Genomic DNA, 19027 nt, shown 5'->3' on the forward strand with positions numbered 1-19027 from the left:
ACCTTAAGTAATTTTTAATGAATAAATATTTAAAGTTTTTAAAATGTTCTAGACAGCTCCGGATTATGATTGCATAAGAAGAATAAAGTAAGGTGTGAACATTTTCTTAGAAAGATAAGGTTTCACGAGCTTGGATCGAATAGTTTAGATAGGAAGTGATAATTGATGCAAGAAATTCCCTTGATTATTCGACGGCAATCAAGCTCGTTATCGTTCCCTGAAGGGATGATTTCTTTAGTAGACTATTCTTTCGATACGAACAGAACTTTGTTTCCTTCCCTTGTTTTGGGTAGTGACGAAATTGAACCTATCAGACAAATTTATATGAAAATAACCATCAGAGCGTATTATTAATCTAACATACATTAATTCTTACAGATCTAAGTAAACATTAAGGGTAAAATATATAAATTAAGACACACGTTTTACTCAACAAATTAATTATTTAATAGCTTCCTATGAACTGATCCTTTTTGTATTAGAAGTTTTCCCCATTTATGATAGAAGCAGTGAATATATTTTGCAAAATTGTGCTTCGTGTAATTTCTGTTTTAATCAATTCTCCGTCTATAAACTTGTGTAACCATAAGAATAAGATTTAACGTCGGATTTTGATCCGAGTATCGGAAGGGTGGAAATCTCATCGCTACTTGCAAGATACGATATGAACTGCCAGTTGGACTGTATAAAAATAAGAACCACTGCGATTTGTACATCGAGCACCGTAATACGGCCAGATGGCTCGTTGGATCTCTTCGGTGATGGTGAACACGTCGGTGAACCTCGTTTCGTCAGTGGTCGTGCATCTATGACGAAAAGATGTAGGGTGTAACAGGAGTCGGTCACGAGTGCGAATTCTATCATTGTTCCAAGAAGAAAGAGCTAAACATCATCATTGAAAACCATTTTCTATATTTCAATATTACAAACTAATATGAAATCCTAAAATTTCTGTCATACATAAATGGAAAAAATTACTAGCAAATTAGTAGTAGTATATATAAATTCATCTTTTAAATATATATGCCCTTAGATATATTTAGATATATATGTATATATATATAAGGAAGACAAAAATATATCTCAAAATAAATCCAAGTTCTGCAAACTCAATCAAACGACCAATACGACAGACTGCGCTGACAAGATGGTGGAACATTCCATCTACACCCCGTACATTCGTCGAGCGTCGTACACGCGTCTAGTTCTTTCCCCTTGTGGGTGATGACGCACACATGCAAGCTAAACAATAGTTAAATCAGGCTGAGGGGTGGATAAGGGGTGCTGTGGGTGTTTAATGAGCTGCCAGCCAGTGACTGAACGGGGGTACAGAGAGACCGAATGGGGTATCGGGGAGGTCGAGGGATTTTTGGGGTGCGAGGAGGATGGTGAATCTATGGGGCACGAGCTACGGCACCACTTGACTGTTTATGGGACCGGCACCGTGTAAAGTGTTGAAATAACATTACATATGTTTAAGTAGAACCTGGCTGGTGTTTTACATTTTTGTTGATAAAAATGAACATGCGATCTATTAAGAGTAATAATATAATTTTTATGAAAATAAGAATTTACGTTTGCAAAGAATTTACTAAATTAATAATTTATAATTCGTATACATTTATAGTATGTTTTACATTTTCTCGTTGATAAAAATGAGATTATCTGTTGATAATAATCATAATTTTCATAAGATTAAAGATTCAAAACTTGGACAAAAAATTCTATTAGAATGTAACCTATAATATTGCATTACTAATAATATACAGAGAATAAAGAATATAAAAAAGAAGATATTGATATTTCATCATGTATAGAAGTTAAAAGAAGATTCCGGAGGGTCTACGAGAGCTCTTCAATGCTGGTTAACTGACCGCTGACCTAAGACCACATCGATCACCTGAGCATTCACGAAAGTAACGCTGCCGTGAAATTAGGCTACTCCTCACCTATTGAACCACCTTGAGGAGCCTCTATTCACCATATTAAGTTACTATTTGCCGGTAATTTCAAAATCTGAAGGGCACACCGATCGTGATATTGAGTTACTATTTGCGGACGATTTGAAGAATTAGGGAAAACCGTTTAGTCCACAAATTTATGAAGCTAGCCAATTGAGGCGTGCAATATGAAACTCTATATCCATCACCGTTACCTTTACTGTTGTTCGAATGATTCTTACTAATTGCCTCAAACTTCTAGAATTACTAGAAAATCAAAATCTTTTATTGTATAGTTTCGATTCATATCTTTCAATTAATTTTAAGCTCTTTCTAGACGATTTAAACTTTCTATATGAATATATAATTTATAGAAAATATTTTTAAAATTATATTATTTACTAAATATAAATTAATACATTATTTTCATTAACAATTGTATGCAATCTTCGAAGTAATGCGGATGGAACATGGATAAATGGTTAAATCAAATGTGTTTTCAGCGGCGTATAATCCTGCGTAAGCTCTCCCTACAAGCCCAATAAAACGCGCGCTCCTACGAATGCTTCACAATGACGTTAAATCAATGATTTGTTCAACGATCCTTCGACACGGATTTTAATCCCGGTTTTACATGTGATTAAAGGCTGGTCCGAGCGTCAGACCGATTGACGTTATTAATGAATGATGTCAGTGGAGAGTATATTAAATACGGATAAAATCCTATTATGATTTTCAGAATTCTAATACTGCAAACGTATAAATGTAACTCTACTGTTAAAAAATTACAAGCTTACTACTAAAAAGGTAGACATGAAAATTGAAGTTTTACCGAAGAATTTATACAGATTCTCACGTTATAAAAATTATTATTATATAAGCGTAAACGAAAAAGCGTAAATTTTCTATTAAAAAACATACAAAGTTGCTTCGATAAGATAGATACGACAATTAAAATTTTATCGTAGAATTCATATAAAGTTTTATGATACAAATCTGTTATAAAGGTACAAAGACAATATAAAAAGTTGAACAGCTAAAAACTTATGTGTTCATTGGTTATGTAGCTACCGCGTGTCATGAAAGAAGGTTTCTTTAACAGTGAGGAAAGGGATCGTTAACGTTATCGTCAATCGCTCGGCATTCGATGATTCCCGATCGACTTTGGAGGACTCGTTGCTCCCTGGACCAGTAATCCACGTCATTCCGGGATGAATGCCTGGCTGGCTCGGGCATTCTTCAAGTAAATTATAGTCTTGAATGGCAGCGCGGTGGGGGGTTGGTTGGCACGCGTACATTGGGGTACACCTGCCCCCCGTAGACATCTGTCCCCTATATTTCCATCGCTAGAGTCAAACCATGGCGTGCAGATTCTCGGCAGTTGTTGTCAAGTTCTTATTAACGACTCGAAATGTTATCGAACCTTTACCTCAATAATTTTTTGCATATCCTGTCAAAACATCTTCCTCAACGTGTTTTTAAATATCCGCACATATGAAAACAAGAAATATCTGCATATATGAAAACAAGAAATATCTAGGACTCTACATTACATATCAAACCTTCAAATTATAAAAGCTATATAGTGAAAATTATTGAGTGCAATGTTTCGAAGAAAGTAAGGATAATTTAAGAATACTTTTATCTACTAGATTTAATAAATTACTGAAATGTACTTTATATTATCGCTTAATAAATTATCAAATTTAATTATTAAAACTTAACAACAAAAACAAACGAAATAATAGTTTCACTCCCATTTTATCAATACGGTACTATTATTCCCTTTTTCTTTACAACAATGCAGTTCAACAAACACCATTTCTCTGTAGGAAGCTTAACAATCAACTCTCGTCCTCATTAATTCAATTTATTCTTGCCAGGGGTGTCGATCTCCAGATCAAATAAGGCTTTCCATATTTTAGCGAGCTACCATGTACTACATAACGTAAAAAGAAAGAGAGAAAGTGGAATAGACGTTGATGGTGTTCGCGGGGTGTGTTCCATGACGTAGTGGTCTAACTGGCATTGTTCGTGGTTTACCACAAAGGCCTGCAAATGCCAACTTGCTGTGAAAAGCCCACTACCCTACGCGTCACGTCTAAACAGATGCCGAAATACGATGCCGAAAGATGCTTGTCTGAATCTTCTTTTTACACCCTGCGCTATCTGTCGACAGTCTTTTGGGATAAATAAGGTCGGGATTGGTTCTATTTCTTGATCGACGTTGTCTTTGTTCCTCCATTTAGATGTAATTCTCTATGGAATATTCTACGTAGTAGGAATAGTAGTGCACCGTAGTATGCATCTTAAGATTATTATCAAATAAAAATTTGTAATTTATTTTTTTTTTTTTTTTTTAGACCATAGATAGTATAATTAAGTATTTGATTAATAATGGATAATTAGTAAAATTTGTATTAAGCAAATTGCAGATGTCTATGCATTTATGGGAAACTAAAATGTGCAGAAACACATGAAATATTCAAACTAAAGTACTTGTTATAATATTGAAAATCTTGAGAGTAAAATAAATCGTATTTTACCATTCTATTTTCTTAGTTGCCTTTATAAAAATATAAATTTCTATAAATGTCTGTAGTGATTAATACCAAGTAAAAAGGATTTCATATTTATTAACCACTTCAAATATTCAATCCATCACAAAAGTAAAGCGTTATAAGAACATGTCATCATCAATCTTCAGTGAAACATTCAGACCACCCTCCCTCTCTCTTTCTCTCTCTCTCTCTCTCTCTCTCTCTCTCTTTCAGACTTTCGAAATTACACAGTTAAACTGACTTACGATTTTTCAAAGGTTTTCGTGCGAACTTTCGACTATTCCTATTTATATCTATGTTTCGAGAAGCAGTGCAGTCGGATAATTATTCCATCAGAAAGGAGTTTCCGTTGTCGTAAAGGATCCTACCCATTAATCTTCGATTAAGCGTTCACCGATCGGTCAAGGTAATTTCACGAATTTTCATGAATTAGGAAAACCCGTCTCCCCCTCTTTTCGTACTCGTGCTACGGTACCCCTGTACGAGACTGTTCGGGGTCTCCACGGGGGAGCACCTCTGTCAGCCACCAGTATGTCACCGTACACACCAGCGCCCCGGCACAATGAGGGCCCTGAACGCGATCGATATGTGCACTCGTCGGAAACGACCCAACGAAAGGTCGATCAAAGCGAAATCACTGCGCTTCGAAATGCAGCAGCGACGTTTATGGCCTGTAAAAAATTCCTCGTTGAATCTTTGTTTAAACTGTACTGAGAGGCTACTTCGTCGTTGGCATTGTTTGGTTTGATTCTGCAGGCGTGCGGCTTGTCTCAGTTCGGTGAAAGTTTCGTTCGAAGATCTCTTGCTTGTTGTTTCACACTGCCAGCTTCGTTACGTATAGCGGTCCTCTGTTTTTATAAACAATTCTGAATATATATCCATTCCTTGTGTTATTTAATAATTGAACCGTTGGTAATTGATCAACTTCATAAATCAAGAAGTATAAAAAATATGATAATGTTACAAAATGTATCTTTTAAATTTACCTGAGAATTTTCAATTTTGTCATCTTCTTACATTAAATGAACTTATGGAACTAAGTCGTTTATTTTTGAAAAACTGAACATTATTTGTGTAATAAAACTAAGAAACAAACAAAAAGCAGAGTTGATCAATTTGGCTTTTGAGAAACAGAATTCTGGATATATTTCAGCTGAGCTGTGTTTGAAAGTATACAAATATTTGCAAATTATATTAATAAATAAAAAAGAACAAATCACAAGCATGTTTTCTCACATTTAATAAAATATCAAAAATATTAATTACGTATGAAAATTGGAAATTACAAGTTATATGGGAGTAATTGTGAAGGATAAATCAATCGTGTTTCCAATTTCTCATTTTCTATCCTTGCAACCCCTACAGTTGGAGGCAGTTACAGGGTGCAAAGGCCACGGCAAAAACTGATTGAATCCCCCCAAAATCCAACACCTTTACGGAATCTAGCCGTCTGTTGCGCTGTGCACACAGTTATATGTCGTGGACATAATGGTTCCATTGAAGCATTACCATTATTGGTGAGATTTGGGGAAACTATCGAGCGTGCTAACGGATTCGTCACAGCTTGCAGCCTGTTTGCAAATAAGCCTTGTATACGAAATTATTGATCAAAGGATGTTGTGAAACCGCATCGACTATCAAAAATATCTTTCTCTATCACTTCGTCTTCTATAGAATTATATGTTGAAGATATAATCGATAGAAAATTATGAATATTATAAATTACAAATATTCTTTGATAAATTGAATATATATAGATAAATATTAAGTCAGTTCAATTATCTTCTAAATTTAGATCTTCATCAGTGATATCAGTGAGATCAGTGTTAAATCTGCTAAATTTAAAAACAGAAACGAATTTCGTGATTCAATACCATACTGATATCATACAATAGTAAAATTAATGAACTGGAGAAGAAATCGATCAATCAGCAAGAAGCATCGCTTTCAGAAAGGACAATTTCCATAACAAGTAGAGGTAGGTGTTCCATTTTCAGAACACAGTAGCCAAGTGTTAGAAAAATAAATAGGCGAATTCGATCGTTCGATCAACTAGAGTGCAAAGGGGATGAGGCTATCAAAATAACCGTTGAGCTGTTGAATTCGGGATGGAAAAATAACATTTTTCCACTCTTCACTCCATTAGATTAATCCACTTTCTCGATAATATTTATTCATGCATGAAAATTGCAAGATTTCTGAGTCCAATGAAATTTTACGTCGTAATAGAAATTTCCTTCCATCCCTAATTTCTAAATGTCTTCAGACACTACGAATACGATACGTGAATTGCGATTTAAAGGGAGATTATGGATAAAAGCTGAGACAACAGGTTACCTACTAGGGCTGATTATTTCTTTCGTCTGACCGATTTCGAATGTTTTCAAGTCACGTTCGTCATGTAATCCATCGGATTAGACGGGTAGGCGTAATTTCAGGCGCAACTTGTGATACATCTGCCCTGCAGTGATTCCTACAAAGGACACGTGCCCTGGCACGTGCTCATTCATTCTTGAACAGGACTTCATTCCTGCAAAGTGGCTCAAGCATGCTCGTTTGTAAGACGATAACTGCTTAATCGTAACTGCTCTGTTTGCGAATTTGTTTCCTCCCTTTTAACGATCTCTTTATCGACGATCGGAAACGTGGTTTATCTACGATCATTCGTATATTGTGTTATCTATTTGACTGATATTTTCACTAAGATATTGTATGTAGTGTCGTATTATATATTTGATTGACGTTTTCTTATGGACAAAATTCATTGGAATGTTATATATAGTTAATTATTTCAATTTTAATTATTTTAAGCAATTAAATTAGTTAAAGTTAAAATCATATTGGGGATAGTCGACGAAGTAAATAGTAAAAGGATAAATGTCTAGGTAAAATATGATTTATTGATAAGATATAAATTCTGTACAATATACATATATTCCTTGAATCGGCATTTTCACGATCCGATAAGAGCACTGGCGGAAATGTATGTTTAAATACAATATTCTAGAAACAAAGAGTGAGATCAAGCATTCGAGATAAACCTAAGAGCATCGATGACTAGAAAAGAAAAGGAACGCGATATTTAGTACGTGTTTCTAATTATACTACCTTGATTTTTTTTTATAAGACAAGAAATAATGATAAATATGTTTTCGAAGAAACGACGAGATTATCAGTTTGCCTAACATTAGACCTTAATGCTAATAATTCGTTTTAAATAGAATGCTCTCTTACAAAGTAAATAACGATCATCTTGCGCACTGGCCTACTTCTTTTTACAATCACGTCAATTATTCAACGCGAATTTATCTTGGACGATGTCTGTTCGACATCCGTGCAATGATATGCAGGTTTCTGTAACATATAATTACTAGCAAAATATATTTGCCTTGCTTGTAAATTGTACTGCATGCTTTTACCTATTATACTTGTTATTGGAACTTTGTAGAAAATAAAATAAAAAAATTCACTAAAGCATGGAGGATTAAAATTCTTTGGTCTTCGATTACTAATTATCAAGTAGAAACTTAAGGTTCAATTAGATATCAGTACTTTAACTTTAAAATTTTTGCTTACAGAAACGTCACTTAACAAATCAGTAGTTAGTTAGAATTTCTGCAATTGCCAATTAACTTCACTGTATAGCACTGAATTCACTACTGAACATATGCAATTTCTGAAGCATCGTTGCTCATTACAAAGGTACAATGGCGGCGATGACTCATGCGACTCGCGATTACTGATATATGTATTCCGCAAGTACTAAATTCATTTCGAAGCTTCAAAAATACTGACGCTGAAAATTCCTTCAATTCGTCCGTAAAATTCTATAGGTACACACTTCTTTTAAATCGTCATCTTTGACACATTAACTTCTTCTAACTGTCAACCTTTTCTCATACATTATCATAACCACTCTAAACGATCGCCTAATCGTTTATAAACTTCTTCGATAATGGAAAAAACTATGAAAGTTCATTTTTTTATAATCATTTCCATCATCGCCCACCAAAATGCTTGAAAACATCCACGAGCTAAAAGCTACCTAAAGACACTGATACATATTATTATGTCCCATATGATGCGGCGCAGGAAGTTGATGCTGCGCATGATACATCCTCTGATCATAACACTGCTGATACTGCATCGGTGGACTAACACTCTGATCGCTATAGCAATCGTACTCCTGCCATTCGGGCACGAATCTTTCCTGAGGATAAGGAAAGACAGTATGCGACGGTCCAAGCCGCTTCTGCGCGGCTACAGCACAGCTTCCGGTCGAGGAGGTGATCATGTTTCCATTCTCACTGATACTGACCGTCACGTTACCCACGTTCACTGTGATCTCGCCTGCTTCGGAATTCCCCAATGTCTGTGACAGTGCCCAAATATAGTTGTGGGCGAAACGGAGGGTTTCGATTTTCGTGAGCTTCGTGTCTTCCGGAAAGGTCGGCAACGCCATCCGGAGACGTTCCAACGCGTCGTTCAATGTGTGCATCCTGTGCCGCTCTCGATCATTCGCCTTTATTCGACGGTTCCTTTTCAGCCTGAGCACCTGCGAATCAATGGTTCCTTGTGATCATTTAGTCTCCTCTTTTTGTCTTCCGGCTTTTTCAAGAATTCTCTTTGCTCGATCTCTTTGCGATGGGTGAACGTTCTTTTAGATAAGGGAAGTTGGGCTGAGCGAAGGTAGACACATCCGCTTACCTGTGTGGGACTCTTGCACCGTGTGTTTCGGGTTTTCTTTCGTTTTCCTTCTTTGGCTGGTGGAAACAGGGTGTCTGATTGAACCTCGTGCTTTGGCGATTCGAAGCTGACGTCGAAACCGGAATCCGAGGAACTTGAGAGCTCGTCGAAGCCGCCTTCGCTGCAGAATGAGTACTCCGAGGACATGCTGTGGAAGGTTTTCTGAAAAGATACTCCAATATTGTGTAATTTTTGTTGAATAATAATTTTGATTAATGAAATGTCAAATGTGTGACATTAATAGTCGTTAAAGATATTCCAATTCTTCTGTAGTTCTATATTAAATCCGTGATTTTTCGTTATTCTATTTGTTCTGTAGTTCCACATTAAGTTTGCGAATTTATTCTTATCTTATTACTCCATTTCTTCTATAATTCTAGATTAACCTCTTAAATTTATTCTTTTCTTTATTTTTTATCCGTAATATTCCAAAATGCTTAGATACTCAATCAAACGTTCTAATTGCGCCGTTCACTGGCGCAACAATTGACTAACGAATAGTTATCTTACCTAATAAATTTGTTAGCTCGATGAAACGATCCTCGTAGAATTTGTCACCTCAATCGATCACTTCATAAAGTCCAACTTCCTATTAAAATTTTATAACACGATATGCTAATAATATGGAAAAGCTTTTGTCACGACATAGCCGAACGTTTGGTGTGCAGCGTGAAAAAGGAAATAAGAAACGAGAACTGTTCTAGGCTGGGTACAATTTGGTACTGTGAAAGTGGCATGGGGCTCTTAGAGCATATATACCGTCCCGGGGGTATTTTACCCCCTCCATAAGGGCGGTCCGCCGTCTATGGGGCACCGTACCAAGGGTTCACCCCATAATCACGACGTGTAGGGGTACCTAACGTTCTCCCCACCACTCTCTTTGTATGTATTAGACGCGTGCCACGGCAATGCAGTCGTCTAGTTGAGGAGATTAGAGGTTTTTAGGGCTATTACACTTCTTCATGGAACTCATGCGAGGACGATTATCAAGTTTCGTGGCGTGTTATTGAAATTTCTATGGTGAGGATATTGTGGTCACTTGATAAACGTGTTTCACCTTTGTGTATAAAGATATTAATTCTTTCTTCTGATATACTGTTATGTATCGCTTTGTCTCTCGTGATTTTCATATTAATTGTTGACATTGACTTTTATCAATAATTTTAATTTTAATATAAACTTTATTGACTAACTGACTAACTCTCTTTTCTTATCTACAATGACTTACATGTAATTAAAATATTGCCTTATTACTAACATGATTCATATTGATTCTTTTTAAAAATCTAATAAACTTTATTGATTTTTGTGTCTCTGATATGTGATAATCTGACTATGTACTATCATTCCCAACTCTAAATTATTTCAATTAGTATTGAATAATTCGAATGTGATAAAACTATTTTTGGAATTATATTATAAGATAAGAAATTGCGCCGTTATTTCTTCGCTTTGTAACCGGGCTTTCTATGCTGTATAGCGGGATATCAATAATAAAGGCGCGCGTCTGCTGTACTGTAATGTGATCAGTGAATATACGAGATTAATCAAATACCTCTTACCTCGCTTATTATACAAAAAAGTGAAACTCAATTATCCTTCCGTTCACCACTGTCGACTTTCACTGAAATTTTCACCTTCGCAACCTCGTTGAATACTGTCCAAGGATGTACGGTTGGAAATAAGTGAACGATAATCTAATAAAACCAACTATGGCCATCTGTCACATTTGCTAATCAGCTGATAATGCTCGAACATCACTATAGAAACGAATAGGTAGATCACCTCTGATAAACAAGCTTCCAATCGACTGTGAATTTTACAATTAATCGGTTTACAATAGCTTTTTCAATGAAATAAATTGTTGCAGTTAACAAACTTTAATGTAGTTTGCTTCTATAGGTGTATTTTCCTAAAAATATATCTTTATTAAAACATTCTGCATAATAGAATTTTTTTTTTCTTTTTTTTCATAAATTTCCAATTATATCATCAAACGTAAAAAAGTTTGACGTATCGCAGCTACTTGTTCCATCACGAATGTCCGCGGGAAATATCGGCAATTGCACGAGAGTACACACTCACAGTTTCCAGCTCCCACGAAATATCAGTTTGCAGTGTGCACAGGGATCATCGGTAGCACGATAGGAAAAGCATTAATCAATGTTTTCTACAAGTATTAAAGTTTATCAATCTCCGTCACATTATTTGACAAGTTATGTAATCGACAATATCTTTCAGTATTAATCGCGTATGATTGGAACATCGTGTCTACTGTCTAGCATGAAAAGGTGTACGAGTAATATGCAAGATTGATTCGTAAGGGAACGAAAAATATCAGAATCACGTGTGTTTGCATAACGATTTGTTATCGATAATATATTCGCGTATTCAAAGTGAGTAATTTATCCAATAAACACGAGCAAATTGTGATTTTCAAGCCAGTGTCCGACTGATATTTACAAGGTTGGCATATCTTTAGTAATAATTCAACGTAATATATGTCTTACAATTTATAATTTACATTATTTTAGTATTTCTATTATAATTCTTGACATACTTGAATTAATTATTAATTTATATTAACAGTTGGCCTACATTATAATTTTCTTTATCATCTCAAGGATTACTTGTCCTGTTTTTCTTATTTTTGTGTCAAAAGAAAAGCTTGAACCTATAACTGACTTAACAGCGCCTCCCAGCTTTCTTTTTTCTTCGAGCGATAACAGTTTCTCTTCTTCGGATCTTCACTGATGCACGATAGCAATTTAAAACACGCAAGTACGATAATTGCACCGGTAGTCGGCTATTAGTTTTTTAACTCCAATTTCTCTCCTATCGTAAACGGAAGACAGATAATGATTCGTTTAATGAACGAAAATTATGAAACAGTTGCAGCGTAAGATTTACATAATTGCATTATCTGGTCATCGAGCGTTCGAGCGCGATCGTCATTCATTCGAACGTTGAGTCTTTTTGTTATAATTTTCATCCTAAATCTGGTCTTTTCATAAAAGTTTATTCTCATCAACACTTAACATTTCTTTCCGTTATAAGTTCTTAAGTATATTAAAATAAGACTACTATTTGATATCTAGTAATTAGAATAGGATTTTCTGAAACTGTCGGTTTATTGCTTACATACGTTTATTCATGATTATACTAAGTTCAAGATTCTACTCTCTAGAGATAAAATATGCTGTAGTGAGCCGATCGATTTCGAGTGCAAACCATCAATGCGATTGATGATACGTGATTTGCATGATACGCTTTGATACGATTCGATCGACTCTATTGAACTGACTATAAACGAAAGCCGTGTATAATACCACTTTTTATGCACCTCATTTGCATTTAAGATGCTCATCAGCGCCATTGATAGTGCAACATTGGATAGTGCAACAGAGTCTCTTCTAATGAATCTGCTTCTTTGAAAAGTTTACCGTAATTTCAATTTAAAAATTATATAATATAAAATACTTTACGATTAAGTAGAAACATTTATATTCGATAATTAAATATGCTAAGTTTTCACGGTATCATGAATTTTGCCATTTACATTAGCAATATAAAATATTCTAAAAACTTTTTGTTCAACGGTTCAAGTAAAATCTTTATTGCCTAGAAAGCGGTTTACGATAGATCGGTTTGCAAAGTAGACATGCGAAAGTCGACTTTTGATAAACATTTATGGTACTCCTAAGAGCAGAGAAATTGGCATACCGTGAAATTACCGTTTTAGTGGTAAGTTCGTTCTTTATAACTTCTCGCCATTTACATAAATCTACGTGAATACGAATTTTATAAAACTGCGAATTTCAGATCAAGGAAATTCCGTAAAATATTCTTTAAATTTTCTAGAAATTGGAACATAATAAAATGATTGTAAAAGTAGTTCCAATAAAATATGTACATGAAAATGTAATAATCCATGCGAATATAAATCAACTAAAACTTTGAATTTTAGATCAAAGAAATTTGATAAAACATTCTTTCTAAACATTTTCTCTAAAGTATTGATTCTTAACATCTTAATTTCTTAATACAGAACGTTCTGGAAATTGGAATACAGTAGAATAATTAAAAAAATATTGTTTCTAGTAAAATATTTACACAAAAATATATCAATTTATAGATAGTTGCCTGAAATCCAAAGTCTGCGACTGAACATTATTTTTCGAACGACCGTCGACCCTTAAAATACCTACCCTCTGCCGCAAAAGGTTCCGATCAACCCTTTTTTCACACTTAGAAAATTCGTACCGTTTCGTCGATAAAAGGACGCCGTGAAATCGATGCCGTGTCAGACACATGTTCGATCAGGCCGCGGAAATATTGGGAATTACACGAAAGATTTGCTGCAGGGTGCGTGTAGAATCGAAAATCAAATAAAAAGAAAACGGGGCGTGAGGATATGTAGTATCGAATGCTAAAAAAGGGTTTGCGGAAAGCTGCCGAAGCGATTCGCTCTAATTGGATAATTTATCGGTTATGGCAATAAATAACGTCTCTCTTCTCGATCGCGCAAACGCCTTTTTACGGATTATTCATCTTCCTCGTTTCATTTTACCAATTTCAATGATTGATAGAATTTATGAATTGGAATATTTTCATGGATATGTTTAAGTAGATATGCAATATTAGATTATTTAAAAAGTTGGTAGTGAAATACAAGTAGCGGTTGAAGAAAATGTGCTTTCATAGAACTCATATTTTATTAAGTAAAATAGAAGTTTCTTTTGACAGGAGCAAAATTTTATCAAACATAACAGAGAGAAAGAAAGATAAAGAAGAGTGTTTATTATTTGATAAAATTCATAATAAAATAATCCTCCTCAAATCTATTACATAACGATTGTTAAAGACGAGACGAATAAACTTCTAAATGTAATATAAATTTGAGATATATGGAATTAATATTTTCAATGGTACAAGGTTAGGCTTCGCCATAATAAATCGATCTCCTTAAAAGGTTTCGCCTGGAAAAGGCGCGCGTCGTGAGAAGTAGGTTAACTAACTGGCAACACCCATGTTTCATATAGTTCACGGGAGTTTTCCCAGACCTGTAACGAGCTCCGACGGATAGAAAGAGAGAAGATCGCAGTCGATCTTTGTATAAGCTATGTTTTATCCCACGACTTTCTTCCTCTTACGACAATACGGCCGTCTATGAAGGGGCAGACGATTGCATGGTTGTCATTGTCTTACACACGATGTCAATGATTACACAGTTACGTTGATTACACAGTAATGATGCTGTAATGAGAAATTAGATTCAAAGAAAACATCTGTTTATTGCCAACGCTGTATGTATTGATATTTCTTTTAGATTTTCTCAGCGCAGATGTGTAATAAAAGCGATTTGAGGTATTTGTGTCCATCTTGATTGCTTATTTATGTTTTGCTTCTTTACGTCTGTTATTTACTTACCACTTCTTCTTGCGTGTTTATATTCTTTGTTTGTTTATAATCTTTTTCTTTATCTTCTCAAATTTTCTGTTTATAGTAATATACATTTACACACTCCGTATCAATCGTATACATGATTATACAATAATAATAACAATAATAATAATATACACTTCTGTTCTTTATTTTTCTTCTTTTTTTAAACTTATTTACATTCCTTATTCGTTTCCTTATATAAGAAAGGAGTAAATTGCGTATCTTCCCACTTTTAAATATGCGCTAAAGGTGCAGCTAGTAAAAGTATGAGAGTGTCTCGACCTTCAACGCTAGCACCTGTTATTCGCCAACAGATTACTTCATACTTTTGTATTGCTAATGATAAAAATCGAACATCTTAAAATGAAGTAATATCTTTGTTTTCCAAAAATCATCAGCTTATTGCAACGAATCCTCAGTTCCCATCGAAGTGCTTCATCCATCGCCGGAAATCATTTTTTCAGAAAAGAGAAACAATCTTTGTCCGACTTTTCAAAGTCGATACTTTATCGTCAGAGGTGGAGCTGTTCGCCTCGGCCTTTGGTAACTGTACACGTCCCCTTCTCGTCTTTCCAGCAACGTCCTTCTTTAGCTACCTCGATCTACTCCTCTCTTTTCTCTATTCGTGGCCTCCTTCTCGATAATCTGTTTGCACGACTTTTGCTCCAATCGCGAATCTTTCTATTTTCTGTTCACCTAAAAAGAAAAAAAGAAGAAAGGCAGAAATATGACTGCCACAACTCGATTAATGTAAGTCAATATTCCATTTATTCTTTCTCATTAAACGTACAGTTGACAGGATAGTTTAATCATTATAATACAATTAATAATTCAGTCATTCTAATGTAATTATTGAACTGTTCCAGTAACTGAAGATTTTCATAACGAAGAGATATTTATCGGCATAAGTCATTTTTCATGAAATTGACTGACTTACACTGTCCAACTCTTAAGTCCTCTATATAACCTACATATAATAATAAGAGAAATGAGTACTTAACACGTGAAATGCTACGTGAGTTTTACATATTCTGTCCTGGGAGCTGCAATGAATTGAGATATACTACAACATACAATAATATTTAATTTCTACAAGATATTAAATACTGTATCAAATATTAATAACATTATATTCACAATGCTATTTAAGTCATTCACATTATCGAAAATTGTTTATCCATGAAATTTATCTCACCTTAATAATTCTAAAAAATTGAATTACGTGGTCCATCGATGACCACCGTAGCAGTCATCTTGTTAAAGGAAGAGTTCACGAGTCATCTCGTTCACATCCTATCAGGAACATCCTCCTCCGGTGGACTGTGGTGTTCCTCTCACTTTCTCGCGCGATCTCCGTGAGTCCTCTTTTTCCGCGTCCTTTCGAGTCCCCACCATTGCCACCACCAGTCACGTAGGTCAAAGAAACGGAGAGAAAAAAGGAGACTGCAGGGTGGCCCAGCCGCATTTGAGCGTCGCTCCCCTATAGCCTATGCTTGTTGCGTTCTCACCTCCGTATCCTGGACAGGACCTTTTGAACCGGCTCGATGAGAAAGCCGCGAGACGGAATGAGGCGGGCGCGAACGAACCCACTCGGCGCCGCGCGCGGTCACGCTTGTCGCGTGCGCACGTGTGCAGTTTCCATCGTGCGCCATCCACGGTCTACATAATATATACATACGCGTTGCATCCAGCTGCATCGAGTTGGTTCCTTCTTCCTGAATAGCATATACGTAACGATGACGCATGGAGTGTGATAAAACTATTCTTGAGTACAGAACCTCACGAAAGTATTGGAACACTTGTCATAGAAAATTTCTTACGCATTTATGAAAAATGTTGAAGTAATTACTTCAAGAAACACTCTACACCTTTTCTTTTGTATATCCGTGACCTGGAGACTGCTGTTACGAAGAGAATAGAACTTAGTGAAACAAATATTCGAAACAAGGAGAGGACCATGTTATTGTTCCCTTGAATATAAATGTTGTTTTAGGTTATAAGGTCCAGAAACAAAAGAGCGATAAATAGATTTCTATTTCTGTGTCTTGTAGCCTTCAGCTAGAGCTATACACCAAGATTAACTTTTTGGTAATATCCTTTGCTATAAATATATGAACGTACTCCCTATTACCTTTTATTGTATTGTAACACTGAAAGAGTGAGGATCTGGATCAGCATACATTATACCTGTACTTATACTTACTCATATACTTATTTTAATATATTTTTCTATTACAAATTCACCCACTCGTCCCTCTATCAGTCGACTTCAACAGAAAATTTCAATACGCAGAAATATCTAAGATATAATATCCGGAGCACAGAATATTAAAAAATATATTCAAAATATCCAAAGTAAAGTACTTATTGTAATATTAAGATAATGAAAGAAATCTTTATTTAAATTTTCTATTTATAGGTATATTAATATCAGGTATCTTTATTTATAACGTATCTCTATAAATATTCACAGACCGGCTATAAATTTACCACATATAATATACCATATATGATGTATTTAACTAATTCAATCTATAATTGTATGAGAGTTGCAATTTCAAAACATAGGATTATTTATTTCATTCAATTAAATCCACCGATGATAATTAACAGAGATATGCTGCTACCACAACCAAATGCATTCTCTGGTGCATAAAATCTACAAGCCTAGAACCTTGTTAAAGCTTAATTCTTCTAAAACTTCTACATAATTACGAGACCACCTAACACTTCGTACAACATTCTCTGTATTTATACACCTCCGAGAACACATAAAAAAAATTACGTTCGCGATATCTCAGGGCAATTACACTTCGTTTCTACTTTGCTTATCACTGACTGGCTTGCGCAGTCTCGCGAAGGAAGCGTTTGAGCAAGGGTCATTATCTCTAGCAGAGGCTGAAATCATCCAGGAACGTGTGTCTTCCTCGTTTTACCGGTCTTACCCTTATCAACGATCAAGAAGGAATACGCTGCGAGACGTTGCCCGCGAAACAACGATAAACAGCTCGCACGGAATTGCCGGTTACGCGGTTATTATCGAGCTGGTGCACGCGTCTGCGTCCCTCAGGATGCGTGGAAGCCTTCTACGTGGAAGCATGCGGCTAGTCAGGCTTCCGTAACTGTGTCGTCCTCCACTTCCGGTAGAATGCTTCGTTGTTTCCAGGGTACAGTTCGAGCGCGCGGGTGTCGCGAACTAATTAATTTTTATCAATTCTAATCTATCAACCATGACCGATCTTCACATTTCTATCTACAAAATCACGAATAAAATGTATAGCGGCGGATGAAAGAAAGTTTATAAAATAAGAACTATAAGAAGACATGGTAATTTTACAAAATGGACTTATAATTTAATGAGAGCAATGATATATATGCAGTGTATACCATAAGATAGAAGATTGTTACTAATATTGAAAACAATTTGTAGCACAAAAGTTTCTAGTAAAATTCATAGTATATTAATTTCAAATTTTCTCCACTTCCCTCTCCCTGCCCTGTATATCTTGTATAGCTTTATCATTGGGAGACTTTTAATGCAAAACAATAAAGATTGCAATGAATGGAGAGGAAGGAATAGTTTTATTTATTAACTTTCAACGTGCAGATAGCGTAGCTCACTGAAATAACAAAATATATAGAACACGATTTCAACGTCACCTGCGACCGTACGATTAAAGTTAACGTCATATCTGCCCTAAGATTCTTGACAGAATACGTGGATAGAGTTTATAAAAAATAAAACCATTACAGTTCAAATATGAATGATAATTTATAAATTTCTGATATCTACTGTGCACGTATCTTTTTCTCTATGAGAATCGCGTTTAGATTGGTTGTGTGAATATAGAAAAGTGGGCAGAGTTACGAAAGTGGACTAACGATAGCGTTAAGAACAAGTATCATTGCGAGACACGGAGGATTGCGGAATGATTATTGTGTATGTTTCGTGGCAATTCCTGGTGCCACTTCGTTCCGTAATTTGAACTTTCTAGTCTTATATGGGAAAAACAAGGACATTAAGGGACATTAAGGGAATTAATGGATACCGCCGCGTTTCTTACGGAGATGAAAATAGTAGGGATTATGTAACTGTGCAAAGAGATGCTTTAATGGACTTGTTTTGGCGCTATTGGACGTCGGTGAAAGCAAGAAAAATTAATTGGGAGCTTTAATAGGAAATGGTATGTGATAAATTTCTTCGATTTATTACTAGAATTCTAGTTTGTCATTAGTAGCAGAGAATTTCTGATATACATGACGACGTGAAAGTATTAATTTAGGAAGCAAAAAGTTCTAAAGTAAAAAGTGTTTCACAACATTCAACTTCTGATG

General features: G+C 35.3%; 1 protein-coding gene and 1 long non-coding RNA gene across 2 annotated transcripts; both read right to left on the reverse strand.

Annotated features, from left to right (window-relative positions):
- Window positions 1-7483: 7483 nt before the first annotated feature.
- Window positions 7484-10890, reverse strand: tap (basic helix-loop-helix neural transcription factor TAP). The gene is made up of 3 exons (XM_033338831.2): window positions 10810-10890; window positions 9209-9409; window positions 7484-9056 (listed from the first exon to the last, which is right to left on the reverse strand). The coding sequence occupies exons 2-3, from the start codon at window positions 9392-9394 to the stop codon at window positions 8547-8549; spliced, it is 696 nt and encodes a 231-aa protein (XP_033194722.1). The 5' UTR covers window positions 9395-9409; window positions 10810-10890; the 3' UTR covers window positions 7484-8546.
- Window positions 10891-14072: 3182 nt separating this feature from the next.
- On the reverse strand, window positions 14073-17145 carry LOC143303257 (uncharacterized). Its single transcript, XR_013059389.1, has 3 exons — window positions 15888-17145; window positions 14678-15388; window positions 14073-14503 (listed from the first exon to the last, which is right to left on the reverse strand). It is a non-coding gene; the product is annotated as an uncharacterized LOC143303257 (long non-coding RNA).
- Between the last annotated feature and the right edge of the window lie 1882 nt (window positions 17146-19027).

The sequence above is a fragment of the Bombus vancouverensis genome, chromosome 10 (genome assembly GCF_051014615.1).
Source record: "Bombus vancouverensis nearcticus chromosome 10, iyBomVanc1_principal, whole genome shotgun sequence".
Classification (NCBI taxonomy): domain Eukaryota; kingdom Metazoa; phylum Arthropoda; class Insecta; order Hymenoptera; family Apidae; genus Bombus; species Bombus vancouverensis.

Bases quoted from the DNA above. Each gene is read 5' to 3' on its own strand.
- tap (XM_033338831.2), bottom strand. From the start codon at position 9,394: ATGTCCTCGGAGTACTCATTCTGCAGCGAAGGCGGCTTCGACGAGCTC. The intron at 9,057-9,208 runs GTAAGCGGATGT...ATTGATTCGCAG, and splicing joins GGTGCAAGAGTCCCACACAG to GTGCTCAGGCTGAAAAGGAA.